General features: G+C 35.0%; 1 protein-coding gene across 5 annotated transcripts in view; it reads left to right on the top strand.

The window, feature by feature from the left end:
• The window catches only part of ncam1b (neural cell adhesion molecule 1b), a 201144-nt gene that overhangs the window by 164600 nt on the left and 20226 nt on the right, over positions 1–16318 (top strand). For all 5 annotated transcript variants that reach the window (XM_049466818.1, XM_049466816.1, XM_049466815.1 and 2 more), the window contains 2 exons: positions 5969–6093; positions 6861–7041. In XM_049466818.1, coding sequence (XP_049322775.1) covers positions 5969–6093; positions 6861–7041 — 306 coding nt within the window. The remainder of the gene's footprint in view (positions 1–5968; positions 6094–6860; positions 7042–16318) is intronic.

Raw genomic sequence — 16318 nt, 5'->3', positions numbered from 1 at the left:
GCCTGAAAAAACGTCTCAAGGGAGAAAATTCAGCAGTGTATTTGTGAGTTCTAGACTTCAGGCAGTCATTCACTGCAAATAGTTCTTATTTGATCGTTTTAAAATGGTTAGTTTGTCCATTTTCTTTAGATTTTGAGGGACAGTGTGAGCCAAATGGCAGTAAATCCTAAAGGATGGATGTAATATTTTTGTTAGCTCACATTCATTTAAGCTGAAAGTGTAAAAGTCAATCACATGTTGCTTTATTCATTCATTTAATATCTATTGAGGTGGTTTTTAAAGAGACAAAATAACAAAATCATTTTAACTTATTAAGAGAAAAATGCTGAAACTGTACTATATCTAAGGTCAACAATACATCTTAAAATAACCTTTACAAGACAAGTTAAAGTCTGCATTTTTGATTTGTTCTGTTTATTAACAGCTGTCAGAATATTGTAAAATTATAGTATAGTTTACACTCTAAGAAATATAAGTACAGATTTGTACTTAAAGAGTACAAAGCTTGTCGCTGGGGCTGTACCTTATATTGAGGCACAAAAAAGTACCTTTCAGTGAAAGTCCTTTTTTGTACCCATGGTTTTTGTGCAAGTAAAGATCATAAAGATTATAAACATTATCATCAACTAAATATGGCTCAAAAACTTGATGATACAAAATTGTCTGGCTTTTAAATAAAAAAACATGCAATTTAAATATATATTGTTTATTAGTACAGTGATACAGAATACTGAATGTACCCTTTGGGTGGTTAAATGGTACAAATTTGTACTTATTGCTGTTAGAAATGACTTTGTACTTCAAAGGGAACAAATCTGACCCCGTAAAGACCAATATTGTACCTTTGAGGGTACAATTATAAAGAGTGTACCTTCGAGTACAAAAAAGTACTCATATCGTACCTCTGTTTTTTAGAGTGTAGCTATATTTCATCATTTATATATATATATATATATATATATATATATATATATATATATATATATATATATATATATATATATATATCAATAAAACATCTTACAAAAAATAGGAAGCCATAAATTCACACTATTAACATGAATGTCTGTTAGTAAATATGTTCATTTCAAGTGTTGTAACTGTTACTGCCCACATACTTCTATATGTTCTTTACATTGACATTTACTGTATGTTTAGAAGTACATCCACTATTAGGCAGTTTAGAGTCAAAATATTCTGAAAAAAACAACAAACATAGCAAAGCTGGGGAAGGTCCCATTAATATATATGCTATTTTGTTGTATTCATATTCTTGTTTAACACTGAGCAGAAATGATAACTTAAGGGCTAGCGTCATTGATTTACCCAATATCATAATATTGTTAATAAACTGTATGTGTTTTAGCGGTGTTTGTGTTGCTTCACAGTAGGGGCGTGCCATCTTGTATCGTACGCAATAATATTGCCAACATTTTTTAATATGGTGAACGATATTATACCCTGAAATATGGTCCCATATCACATCAGGGTGCTACTTTTTTACTGTTTTTAGCAAAAGAAAAATTTCACACTGTTCTCATTTCCCATTATACAGCTCTAGAAAAATTAAGAATCCACTTCAGTTTCTGAATCAGTTTCTCTGATTTTGCTATTTATAGGTTTATGTTTGAGTAAAATGAACATTGTTGTTTTATTCTATAAACTACAGACAACATTTCTCCCAAATTCCAAATAAAAATATTGTCATTTAGAGCATTTATTTGCAGAAAATGAGAAATAACTAAAATAACAAAAAAAAGATGCAGAGCCTTCAGACCTCAAATAATGCAAAGAAAACAAGTTCATATTCATAAAGTTTTAAGAATTCAGAAATCATCAAATTTGGTGGAATAACCCTGGTGTTTAATCACAGTTTTTTTATGCATCTTGGCATCATGTTCTCCTCCACCAGTCTTACACACTGTTTTTGGATAACTTTATGCTGCTTTACTCCTGGTGCAAAAAATCCAAGCAGTTCAGTTTGGTTTGATGGCTTGTGATCATCCATCTTCCTCTTGATTATATTCCAGAGGTTTTACATTTGGTAAAATCAAATAATACTCATCATTTTGAAGTGGTCTCTTATTTTTTTCCAGAGCTGTATATCTACTAGAGACAGATTATAATTTGTTTTACTTTAATCCTGGATATATGGAGATATTTGGAGTGCATTATTATTAGTATCAAAGTTACAAATCTGATAAAATTCTTGTATTTTTAATATCTCAGTTATCTAGTATCATATGCAATAATTAAATTTAATTTTCATTTTGTTGCAGTAGTGTATTCTTGAAATATTTTTTTTTAATTTAACTTTTTTTTTTTTGTCATATCGCCAAGAGTATCAATATCTATATATAGTGAAAATACCATGAAATATCGTGATATTATTTTAGGGGCCATATCGCCCACCCCTACTTCACAGGTAGTTAAAGCCATTTAATCATTTGGTACCACTTTCAAATAAGACTACCTTTATAAAGGGTTTATAAATGGTTTACAATTAGTTTGTTAATGGTTACTTATTAGGTTGAAAATGCCTTAAAAATCATTAATAATCAGTTATAACACATATACGTAGAAAGGGCAACAATGACCTGTTGTTTGTCAAATAGTGAACCCACAGCCATCTATATTGTTGCCCTTTCTACGGATGAGTTATAACTGATTATTAAAGGCATTTACAACCTAATTAGTAACCATTTTAATAAATAAAATGATAAAAATTACTTCTAAAAATGCAGTGTGAAGTAAACTGCTGTATGAGATAAGGCTAACGTTAGGACCTGTGTGAGGGTGGTAGTAATTGATGCCGGGTTCATTTGACTTGTTTGAGCTAAAGGCTCTGTCCGTTTTACAAGCCTGGCTAATGGGTGTGTTAATGTGAGTAAAGAAGCCTCATTTTTCAGTGAGCTCTGTGCATGCTCACACCTTCCCCCGAAGCCCCGGCAGTGTTGTTAAATGTCATTCTGTGGTGTCTAACCAATGTAGTGGATCAAATTAGCATGCACACATCATTAATCTGAAATAGGTATGAATGATGGTCCGTGAAGGAGAGGCCACACATGGCTTTTACTGTCAGACATGCTGAACCTGTGGGAATATTCTGAGATTTACAGCGCAAGTCAGCACAACTCACTGACATTATGTTAAATTGTAGAGACAAAAAACTTTAGTCAGCATAATTCATTTAAAAAAAAATTGACTTTTATATTTATGAGCCATTCCACCAAATGGGTGCCATTTGCTTGTTGTAACTCTTCCAAATTAAACTTATTTTTTAATCTTTTTTCAACTCTGAATCTAATAACACATATATTTAACTATTCAAAACATGTTTTTTTACAAGGTTTCTAATCCTAATATGGTTAAATTTTTCTCAGTCCTGTTACCAAAACTAATGTTTAAAAGCAAGTCCACTAATTCCTTTGATTTTCTCTCAGGAAAGTCTTTATTTAAAAGAAATGGTCGACTGCATGTTCAAATAATTTATATTTATGACAAAAAGTCACTATATAATATGCATGCACATTGTATTTTTCTAAAATATGCAAAGCTATTTTTATCTTTTCAAGAAAACCCAAACCTGAAATGTATTCAATTTATTATTATGCAGTTTATTTAACAAATGGTTAAATGATGAACCAAACAGAATTGGAAAAAATGGTTTACATAAACTAATATTCACATTAACAAATCAATAAACCAGGGGACAATATCTACTCCTGTTACTGGAACTCACTCCTGTTACTGCCACTCAGTCTTGTTACTGGAACTCACTCCTGTTACGGGCCCTCAGTCCTGTTACTGGAACTCACTCCTGTTACGGCCCCTCAGTCCTGTTACTGGAACTCACTCCTGTTATGGCCACTTAATCCTGTTACTTGAACTCATGCGGACGTATTATGAAAAAAAATAGTACATTTGGAGTCACACAACGATGCAAAAAAATTGACATGTCTGAAGGATTTTAATAATTATATTTCATGGTAAAATTTATAGTTAGAGAGTGAGGACAGGTAACAAATGTTTTTTTTGTACCCTACCCTGAAATTGATCAAATTTATTATCATGCAGTTTATTAAACAAATGGTTAAATGATGAACCAAACAGAATTGGAAAAAATGGTTTACATAAACTAATATTCACATTAACAAATCAATAAACCAGGGGACAATACTAACTCCTGTTACTGCCACTCAGTCCTGTTACTGGAACTCACTCCTGTTACTGCCACTTAATCCTGTTACTGGAACTCACTCCTGTTACTGCCACTTAATCCTGTTACTGGAACTCACTCCTGTTACTGCCCCTCAGTCTTGTTACTGGAACTCACTCCTGTTACTGCCACTTAATCCTGTTACTGGAACTCACTCCTGTTACTGCCACTTAATCCTGTTACTGGAACTCACTCCTGTTACTGCCCCTCAGTCTTGTTACTGGAACTCACTCCTGTTACTGCCACTTAATCCTGTTACTTGAACTCACTCCTGTTACTGCCCCTCAGTCTTGTTACTGGAACTCACTCCTGTTACTGCCACTTAATCCTGTTACTGGAACTCACTCCTGTTACTGCCCCTCAGTCCTGTTACTGGAACTCTCTTCTGTTACTGCCACTTAATCCTGTTACTTGAACTCATGGGGATGTTTTATTAAAATTTGGAGTCACACAACAATGCAAAAATATTTACATGTCTAAAAGATTTTAATAATTATATTTCATGGTAAAGTTTTTAGTTAGAGTGTGGGGTAACAGGTAACAAATGCTAATTTTTCAGTGTTCTAAGTATTTTTTTTATAAAAGCTTTTAATTACATATTTTACGTTTGCATTAGGTCAATGTGGATCAAAGACACTATGCTTAATAATAAAATGTATTTTAAAGTTATTATTTTGTGTGCACGTTTATACATGTAATTGAATGGTGATTAAAATGGCACTGAGTTGAGTCACTTCAGCCTGGTAATGAGAACATAGCCTAATAGAGTGAACGCATTATTTTAAAAACTTCAGCACTACAGTCTGTAATAATAGAACTCCAATCTGCTGCTATACTGTAAACTTAATGGAGCTGAAGATATAGACAGTGGTGTCGGAAAAAAAGGTGGTTCATATGTTCTGCTTGGACAGTGTATTATAATATGTTGTGCCCACATCTAAAATAACCTTTTAATATTGGATTAGATTATTGTGCACCATCTGGGGGGAGAACTAATGTTAAACATCCAGTGCTGTCATGTTTTACCTCGCTCGTTGGGTATCAAATGAAAAGAAGTAACACAATCCCTATCTGGACGGGATTAGTTTCTCAGAGGGTTCTGGGGTAATTTTCTCTTTTATAGGTTTTTTTATCCTCTATGATTTTGTTCCTGTCCAGAGCGACCATGTAGGTGTTTTTCTCAGACGTCCTCTGAGAAAATTACAGGCTGAATTATCTACTGTTTTTCTCTGAACTCCGTGCTCCTCCGGTAATTTTAGTCCCGTCCGGATCCACATCCCTGAATTTCGTCTCCTCACGTTTAATAAAATAGCTATTTGTCCACTGCTGCGCACCGTAATTACACTTAGGGTGCTTGGGCGTTTCCACAGAGATCCATGTAAAACCACAACAGCGAGAGGAAATAGAGGAGCTACTGAACTTGATCACATGTGACAGAGAGAGCCCTAAAAAAACACACTGGTCCCCCTGTTTTTTTTTTTTTTCAATTACAGTCTGGAGTACAGCAGGAGTTTTATCACTGATTAGAAGTGTAAAATATTTTTCACAGACGTTCCCCTAAGAAATTAATCCTGCCCAGATAAGGGTAATAATGTATATAAAGCAGATTTTACTAAAGGTGGTTCTTCTCAACTGTAATGTGCTTTAAAGAGTTGAAACGTTTGAACAGTCTGTTTTATTTAAACAATATAATGAACAGTTATAACAACATAATAAATCAACCTGTGCTCTCCTGCTGTGTGTCTACAGGGGAACCCACCCCCCCCAAACTGGAAGCCATCCTGCAGCCTAAAGGCAACGCCCTCAGAGTTAACTGGGTAAAGCAGGACGACGGAGGCTCACCTATCACTCACTATCTCATTCGATACAAAGCGGTAAGTATTCACACAGTTTACAATTTAAGCGATTATTTATTTTATTGTTGAGAATTATGGCTTACAGCCAATTAAAAATCCAAAAATCAGTGTCTCAGAAAATTAGAATATTATATAAGACCAATTGGTACTTTTGTGCACTGCAGTGTGAGCAGTGTGCCAAGTCCTGCTGGAAAATGAAATCCCCATTTCCATAAAAGTTGTCAGTAGCAGAGGGAGGCAGGAAGTGCTGTAAGATTTTGTGGGAAAACAAAACTGCACTGACTTTAGACTTGATAATAAAACACAGTGGATCAACACCAGCAGATGTTGCACATGTCTCTCCAAACAAACCATCACTGATCATCAGTACATTTTACATTTCATTTGTAAATCAAGGGAGCAGAGTCTGGAGGAAGAGTGGAGAGACACCCAGTCCAAACTGCTTGAGGTCTAGTGTGAAGTTTCGACCAATCAGTGATGGTTTGTAGAGACATTAAGGATTGATTCAGTAAAAATAAATTAAGTAAAGTTTAGCAAAATAAAGGATTGACTGAAGTTTAGTTCACTTATTTACTCTATGTAACTCTATTTAAGTCTTGAAACCGAGTTGAAGTTACTTAAATTTACATGAATTTAAATGTACTTAAAAAAAAAAGCAAACACAGAACGTTGCCAAACTTTTTTAAAGTAAATTTTACGCATAATTTTTTTCACTGTAGGTACCTTGGGAAAAGGTGTTAGAAATTGAATTTAATAATTTAATAACTCATGACTCACACCCACAGAAAGAGGATCCGGTGTGGAAGCCAGAGATCCGGCTGCCCAGTGTGAGCGAGTACGTGCTCCTGAGTGCTTTAGACTGGAACACAGAGTACGAGGTGTTCGTAGTGGCCGAAAACCAGCAGGGCAAATCGAAACCTGGCATCCTGACCTTCCGCACATCCTCAAAGCGCGACGCCATTCCAGGTGAGTTCCTCCTCACAGCTCCCTCCATCCCTCACTGTCCTTTCTCACGTACTGACGCACAACATCAAGCGCTGACTCAGAGCTGTAATATCACCAAGTAACCGAATGCAGCGAGAAAAAAAAACTGCCTGTTTTTTTTGTTGTTGTTTTTCGCTCTTTCTTTGGCCACTTACACAATATGATGCACGATGAGTCACGGCGAACGACTGATCATCTGCTCATGTGTGAAATTTGATGCTGGAACATTACTTATATTTTAATAAAAGCAGTGTTTCGTGACTTTAAATGTCAAAAGGGAAAGAAAACAAGAGTCATGTTTGCTCGTCTGTTATAACGTCTGTTAGGTATGTCCTGATAAGAGCCCAGAATATATCAAACCAACTAAAGTTGCTGTTAATAAAGCTCTGGAAAAAAAATAAGAGAGCACTTCAGTTTCTGAATCAGTTTCTCTGATTTTGCTATTTATAGGTTTATATTTGAGTAAAATGAACATTGTTGTTTTATTCTATAACCTACAGACAACATTTCTCCCAAATTCAAAATAAAAATATTGTCGTTTAGAGCATTTAATTGCAGAAAATGAGAAATGAATGAAATAACAAAAAAAGATGCAGAAAAAAAAAGTTCATATTCATAAAGTAGTTTTAAGAGTTCAGAAATCAATATTTGGTGGAATAACCCTGGTTTTTAATCACAGTTTTCATGCATCTTGGCATCATGTTCTCCTCCACCAGTCTTACACACTGCTTTTGGATAACTTTATGCTGCTTCACTCCTGGTGCAAAAATTCAAGCAGTTCAGTTTGGTTTGATGGTTTGTGATCATCCATCTTCCTCTTGATTATATTCCAGAGGTTTTCAATTAGGTAAAATCAAAGAAACTCATCATTTTTAAGCGCTCTCTTATTTTTTTCCAGAGCTGTATGTTTATATTTCAGACTATAGACTGTATGTATGAGACTAAACATCAAGAGTTCATGATTACCACACAATTACAACTCAAACAAGTACACGCAATCTATTGCAAAATTATTAGTACATTAAAATGCCATTTATTGTCCTAAAACAGCTGTTTGTTCATGATATTAAACAGTAGGTAATAGATCTCCAGCTGGCAATCACCTCATTGCCACACTCCATAAATTATCCAATAACTCAAGTAATAAATTAGTGACTTGTGAAAAAAAGATTATTGTATCATACACAATAATATTGCCAAAATTTTTGAATATCGTGAACACTAATATACCCTGAAATATGGTGCCATATCACCCACCCCTAACTATCACATAAGGGTACTACTTTTTTTTTTTTTTTACAGTTTTTAGCAAAAGAAAAATCCACACTGTTCTCATTTCACATTATATAATATCTACTAGAGACAGGTTATGTCTGTCAAGTATCATTTATTTTACTTTAATTCTCGATATATGGAGATATTTGGAGTGCATTATTATTATTAGTATCATAATATTCTGGATTATTAACTTCTGTTACAAATCTGATAAAATTCTTGTATTTTTTTAATATCTCAGTTAGGGCTGTGCAATATTTATGCAATAATACATATTAATTTTCATTTTGTTGGAGTAGTGTATTCTTGATTTTATTTTTTAATCCAAGAGTATCGTTATCACAAAAATGCCATGAAATATCATGATATTATTTTAGGGCCATATCGCCCACCCCTAATATATAGAGATATTACCATTAAATAGGAATATTAATGTGGTGGGGGGCTTGCAAAATAATAAAAAACTACTGTCAAAAAAATAGATATATATGTGTATATTTTTATAGTATAACATATATATATATATTTTTTTTTCTGTTCCATCTAATTATATGGAATTAAGTGGGGTTTAGGAGACAGTTTGGCTTCACTATTCAGTCTCTGTGATCAAGTTCCCTCTTATGCATTGTCTACAGTGTAGACTAGTTGCTTACCTTTTAAACTTGGGTTGCCAGGTTGAGGACACTGAATCTACACAAAAAAAAAAACACATTTAAGACGAATCATACTTTGCAATTTGATCAGCTAATGTACACATTTGCCATGTTTTAATAGTTTTCTCATTTTAATTGGGTTTATGTGAATTTAATATTCTGTCAGCTGTTAGCTAGCTAGCTTGCTGCACCTCTGGCTGCATTAAATTTAAATCAAAGCTGCTATCCTGAAAACAAAAGCCCTGTATTGAAAATATACACACTTGATCTGTGTTATAATCGGGCAGAACTCAGACAAAAGCAGATGTGAAATATAAACTTTAATAAATAAAGGGCAGTACAATGAGCAAGGTCAAAACCGGTAAAATGTAGCATACAGGATAAAACATACGAGGGTCGAATAAACAGTCCAGAGATCAGTACACTGGAAGGGCAGCAAAAACAGGGCAGGTAAAAATCAAGAGTCAAGGTACAGGGAAAAAGGGTGATACACGAAGATCAAAAACAGTAGCAAGATAATGTGTTGTAATGCACTATGAGACCAAAACAATACTTAGCAATGAGGGTGAGTACTGGGCAGTCTTATATACCTGGCTCACCAGGTGTTAGTACTCAGGCGAACAACTTCCTGAAGGCGTCACATGATCGTGGGAGTCATTGAGTGGTGCATTCTGGCTATTGTAGTCTTGTGGCTGGAAATTACAGGTGTTACCAGAGTTCACAGATCCCAACAACACACTGCTCAGTTTAACAGGTAATGTAGCTCAGTGCTTAGCTGTGCAGCAGAAAATTAGCCTGTTCTTCTGGGTCTAAGCTGTGTTCATTAGAAAAACCCTGAGACTGTTTAGGTTGGGTAGCATCAAGCTCTCGCTGCAGTTTCAGATCCAGTTCACTCGCCTGCTTCAATGGCGGAGTTTTCCTGCTCTGTGTTTCATACCTGGCAAACCAAGGTGACTGGGGAATGAGCAGTGGGCGGGATGAGAGGCAAAATACAAACTAATTCCCATCCCTAAACAAACAATTCAATGAAAAATGTGCTGGCTGAAGCACTGCTGTCAGGAGATGCCAGTGTTTAAACTTTCAGCTGGGGAATGTTTCCTGTATCTGAGTATCTGATGACACACAGAAAAGATATTACCCAATTTTTTTGCACAATAAGGCGCATTTAAAATCCTTTAATTTTCCCCAAAATCATCTGTGAGGTATTAAGGAGCAGTAAAGCCACTCTGCTGAAGTACAGATTTATACAGGAGATTCAGTTTAGTTCTCCAGCACTGAGGCTTGAGACTGGAGCAGCATTAGCATTAGCCGCTAACTACGCTAAGCGCTAGCTCTTTCGCCGTTCAGAGGTGATTATTGTCAGTCTGTAGCCTTCTGCTAACCCTGGCTAGTACTGCTGGAGCATTATTAGCATTAGCCACTAACCGCACTAAACACTAGCTCTTTCACCGTTCAGGGGTGAGTATATCGGACTGTAGCCTGCTGCCAACCCTGGCTAGCACTGCTGGAGCATTATTAGCATTAGCCACTAACCTCGCTAGGCAGTAGCTCTTTCACCATTCAGAGGTAATTATATCGGACTGTAGACTGTGTGTTTACCATATTAAACAAGCTACGTTAGACGAACCGCTAGTTTCAGTGCTTCTTTTTTTTACAATTACAGTTTTGTTTACTTAACTAGTAAGGCATCCTGTTCCTTACTAGTGTCACATAATGCTCTTTATAATCCAGTGTGCGTTATTTATGAATATATTATGAATATATATATATTATTTATGAAAAAATAGACATTCATCGATAGTGCACCTTATAGTGTTATAGTGTGAAAAATACAATACTTCATGGTCCTTTTTATTTATTTATATATATATATAATAAACACCAAACTAGAACTTTTGTCCCCACACAAAAATCTTGTTTCTCTCTGTTTCTTTATTTTTCCTTTTTTCCTGTTTTTTTTTTTTTTTAACATGCTGTTATAATGTGAATTTGGCAGTTGTCCTATATGCTTAGCCAAAATTTCTTGATGAATGAACCCGTAGACATGCTCAAGACATTTTTTGAATAGAGGAATAAATAAAATATTTTTTTTTTATCCTTTAGAAATACAAGAATACAGGAAACATATATTGATGTTTCAGATTGAACTAGAGATTTCAGACATCCCTGGTGTCTGGAGAGTTCCTCAAAATCCAAGAGGGGAATCAAGCCGTTGTAACAGTCTTACAATGAGTCCTTTACACCACTGACCTCTCTTATTCACACTCTACATTTCCTCTGCTCTTAATCTCTCTCTCTCTCTCTTGCTCCCTTCGGGGCTCTGTTTGGCCAGTTGTCCTTCACTTCTCTGGCAGGACGCCTCAATCAGCAGCTCTGCTGTGAGAGAACAGTCCATTTCAACGTTTTGCCAGGCTAAAGCACCTTAAGTGTTCAGCGGAGGCGGGTTCAGCCCGGTCAGGCGTGATAAGGCCACATCTGGACAGTCCTGCTCCACGTTAACGTAACAACGTGCTGCATCTGGTGCGAGCTGGGCCCCGGGAGTCTCTCTCATTAACACTTTCAGACAGCAGTGTAGATGTAGGAGGCTTGGATCTGCTCTCCCTCTGGCACAGCAGACTGGGAGTGGAAGGTGTCCAAAGCCTGTTTGTTTCGCTCTTACACCCCTCACGCTCCTCTCCTGCTGCTCCTCCAGCAGCATGCCAATAACAGCGTCTCACAGCCAGCTTTTCGATAGGCGCCTACACAGGGCGTCCATAGAATAGCCTGTTTTTGTTTTTTTGTCCTTTTCTTCTCGGTTGTGTAGTTCTCTTATGTAATGCACAGCACTGGAAACGGAGTGTATGTGCTTCTGTTAAAGAAAGGAACGTTTTTTAAGGTTTAGATTGTTTGCGTAAAGATATTTTCCCTTATTTAACCCTTTTAAACCATAAAATAGACATGTATTTTCTGTATTTTTGAGAGCCACTGTTCATCAGAACAGATCATGAATGAACCAGCCAATAAACACGTTTATAAACCAATGAAACTAACACATTTTCTACCACATTTTTCTACCATTCTGTCTCTGCTGCTGTTAAAGTTGACTGTTGGATATATAAAAGACTGAAAGTGATTATAATGCAAACAAGTTGGAATAGCTTAGCTACTAATGCTAACGCTGCCACACCCAAATCTGTAAATCTAAGCTTACTGTAAATAAATGGAAGCGCTTTACTCACCCTAGTAAAGAGTTTTCAGGAGAAAAATATGTGTAGATTAACATTCAGCCCTTGTTTTTTTTGTTTAAGGATGACAGTTTTATTTACTTAGTTTACCTTGGGTGACTGCTGGGTGGTGAGACCTGCTGAATTAGAAGGAAAACATGGCAACACCCCTGTTCCTAGTTCCTTAGTGGCACATAATATACCTTATAATCCAGTGCACCTTATAGTGTGAAAAATATGGTAAATGCAGTAGCAGTCACATAAAACATTTAAAATAATTCAATTAAATGCAAAAAAAATGCTGTAATTTTGCTGCTTTAAACAAAAGGAAAGTTTGCACTGTTGCCGTTTTTATATCTTAACAATATTATTATTCCTTATAATCTTGGAGACACAGAATAAATTTTTTACTCTTATAAGCATAGGCCAATTTGGCTAGTTTGACGTACCTAAAAATTACAATAGAGTTTATAGGAGATGTCATTTACTAAGTTACTTTACTAAGTTATTTACTCTATTTTTTTTGTTAAAAAGCTCAGAACATATCTAAGGCACTGTATTGGTTTTATGGTGTAAAATCTGCTGTTTGGAATGATATGGGTATTATTTATTTATTATTTATTATGTCTGTATTTTAGTTTTACGTTTTGAAGCTCAAAAAAGTGCCATGTAGCTGTTCTGAGTGATATTTAGAAATATAAATTGTGTTGTAAAAATTATACTATTATTAGTGAAACATTTTCTATTGCAATAACTGTATTGATATTGTATTATTGTCCAACACTAGTCACATATATATTCAAGAAAAAACTATCATAATGTCACTTTTTCCAATTTGACTGATTTAGGTCGTTGCTTGATAGTAATCAGTCCGTTCTAATGCCTGTCAAATCCACACCTACATATATTCCTCGTAATTCCACACATTACCCATTACCCACACATACATTCTGGTAGGTGAAGTTCCAAGTTACTCCAAGTTAAACTGTCACAACATGTTATTATTAGCAAGTTTTAATTCCAGCGTTTTATATAGATTACTTTGGAAAGGGTCCAGCAATGATTTATCACCAGCCATTTTTCTAACTATGGTGTTGCTACATGTGTAAAAATACACTTGCAGTCTGAGATATATACAGGGGTTGGACAATAAAACTGTTGAAACACCCGTCATTTTAGTGTGGGAGGTTTCATGGCTAAATTGGAGCAGCCTGGTGGCCAATCTTCATTAATTGCACATTATTGCACCAGTAAGAGCAGAGTGTGAAGCTTTAATTAGCAGGGTAAGAGCACAGTTCTGCTCTAAATACTGCAATGCACACAACATTATGGTTGACATACCAGAGTTCAAAAGAGGACAAATTGTTGGTGCACGTCTTGCTGGAGCATCTGTGACTAAGACAGCAAGTCTTTGTGACGCTTCAAGAGCCACGGTATCCAGGGTAATGTCAGCACACCACCAAGAAGGACCAACCACATCCAACAGGATTAACTGTGGACGCTGTAAGAGGAAGCTGCCTGAAAGGGATGTTCGGGTGCTAACCCGGATTGTATGCAAAAAACATAAAATCACGGCTGATCAAATCACGGCAGAATTCAATGTGCACCTCAGCTCTCCTGTTTCCACCAGAACTGTCCGTCACCACAATCAATTATTGTGGTCAAAAACCAGGTGTTTCAGTTTCATTGTCTAACCCCTGTACATGTATATATATAGTATATAGTGGATTTAGATCCCTCTCATACAGCGGTCAGATTTCGGTCCAACCAATCAGAGATGGATTTATGAATTGACTTTAATGCATGTAGTTAAAATCTTATCAGGATACGATCCAGATACCAGTCATATTACTCTGTATATAAAAATGAATGTGTTTTTTCATTCTGCAGTATAGTTATATAAGGTTAATTCTCAATTCTCTTTAAAAAAAGCTGTGACAATCCCAAATCCACCCTCTGCTGCCTAACAATCATAGCTGTGGGCAGGCCGGTAGGGTATTCCCTATTTAATATTCAACACTCTTCTCTCGTAAGGAAATGCTGCAACAATACATATATTTCTTGTTGTATATTTGTGCTTTAAACATCTCAGATTTAGAGCATCTTCCATGAGACCCAGGCAGTACAGTGTTTTTGCACTCTTTTGTTTTATACAAAAGCAAATTTTGCAGTTCTGTCATTTTATGAGATTATATCTGAACAAAATTACAGTTTTTATTCCTTATAATCTTGGATACACAGAATATATTTTTAATTCTAATAAGCATGCCATAGTTTGGTTAGTTTGACACCTTTGATCACCTAAAATTACAGTTTTATAGAGTTTATAGGAGATGCTATTTTTTTAGGAGATCCCTTATTATTTAATTTGGACTTTACTAAGTAAATTTTTGATAAAATAAATACTAGTTTGTTAGTATATGATTTTTTTTATTTATATTATCTGTCCTGAAGACTCTAAACCACAATGTTAACCACAGTTTAGGTTCTTCTCAGAGTTTAGAACAGATCTAAGGCACTGTATTGGTTATATGGTGTAAATTCTACTGTTTGGTATGATAAGGGTATTATTTCTGTATTTTGCTTTGGTTTTAAGTTCTGAAGCCTAAAATAGTGGCATATATCTGTTCTGAGGGATGTTTAAAATGTAAAAAAATGTGTTTAAAAATGATACTATTATAAGTGAAACGTTTTCCATTGACATAAATGCTGCAACAATACATATATTTCTTGTTGTATATTTGTGCTTTAAACATCGCAAACTTAGAGCATCTACTGTGAGACCCACTGCAGTGCAGTGTTTTTGCACTTCTGTCATTTTATGAGATTATATCTCAACAATATATATATATATATATATATTTCTTATAATCTTGGATACACAGAATACATTTTTAACTCTTATAAGCATAGGCCAATTTGGTTAGTTTAACTACTACGTTTAACCTCTGATCACATAAAATTACATAGAGTTTATAGGAGATGCAATTTTCAGGAGATCCATTATTATTTAATTTGCACTGTATTGGTTATATGGTGTAAATTCTGCTGTTTGATATAATAATGGTATTATTTCTGTATTTTAAACTTTGGTTTTAAGTTCTGAAGCCTAAAATAGTGGCATATAGCTGTTCTGAGGGATGTTTAAAATTTTAAAAATGTGTTTAAAAATGATACTATTATTAGTGAAACGTTTTCTATTGACATAAATGCTGCAACAATACATATATTTCTTACATTTTTAACTGTTATAAGCATAGGCCATAGTTTGGTTAGTTTGACATACCTTTGATCACCTAAAATTACAGTTTTATAGAGTTTATAGGAGATGCTATTTTCAGGAGATCCCTTATTATTTAATTTGGACTTTACTAAGTTAATATTTGATAAGAAATACTAGTTTGTTAGTATATTATATATTTTATTTATTATTTATTATTTATTATTTTATTTATTACTACAGTTTAGGTTCTTCTCAGAGCTCATAACAGATCTAATGCACTAATGGTATTGGTTATATAGTGTAAATTCTGTGGTTTGGTATGATAATGGCCTGTAATAGTGCCATGCAGCTGTTCTAAGGGATGTTTAACATTTTTTAAATGTGTTTAAAAAAAAAAAAACTATTATTAGTGAAACGTTTTTAATTGACATAAATGCTGCAACATTATACATATATTTCTTGTTGTATATTTTTTATTTAAACATCTCCAACTTAAAGCATCTACTACGAGACCCATTTTTTGTAATTAGAAGGCTATGTTAAAAAATTCATTGGTAATTTACACTCTCAGGCTTTTTTGCGTCTCTGACCCGTCAGTGTTCGACTGTTCAGTGAATTTCAACTAACAATCCTGAAATGAATTGATTACAGCTTGAGGTCTGTTAACATCTAATTAGGATCTGGGAGAAGGGGCGAACACGGGCCGAGAAGATTTGGGCTATAATTAGCTGCGATGCTAAGATCGTCCAAAAAGACGCAAATAAATTCTTCATTATTGTGAGTTTCTGCCTGTAGTCTTTGACGTGTGCAGTGCTGGAACTCATTAAAGCCGGATAACTGTAGGAGAAGCTGATCCACAGGCATGAATCATATGCGCCGCTGCCGCCGATGCATGTTTAATCTGA

This window comes from Astyanax mexicanus, chromosome 18 (assembly GCF_023375975.1).
Source record: "Astyanax mexicanus isolate ESR-SI-001 chromosome 18, AstMex3_surface, whole genome shotgun sequence".
Taxonomy (NCBI): Eukaryota; Metazoa; Chordata; class Actinopteri; order Characiformes; family Acestrorhamphidae; genus Astyanax; species Astyanax mexicanus.
This window is presented reverse-complemented; position numbering and strand designations above follow the sequence as displayed.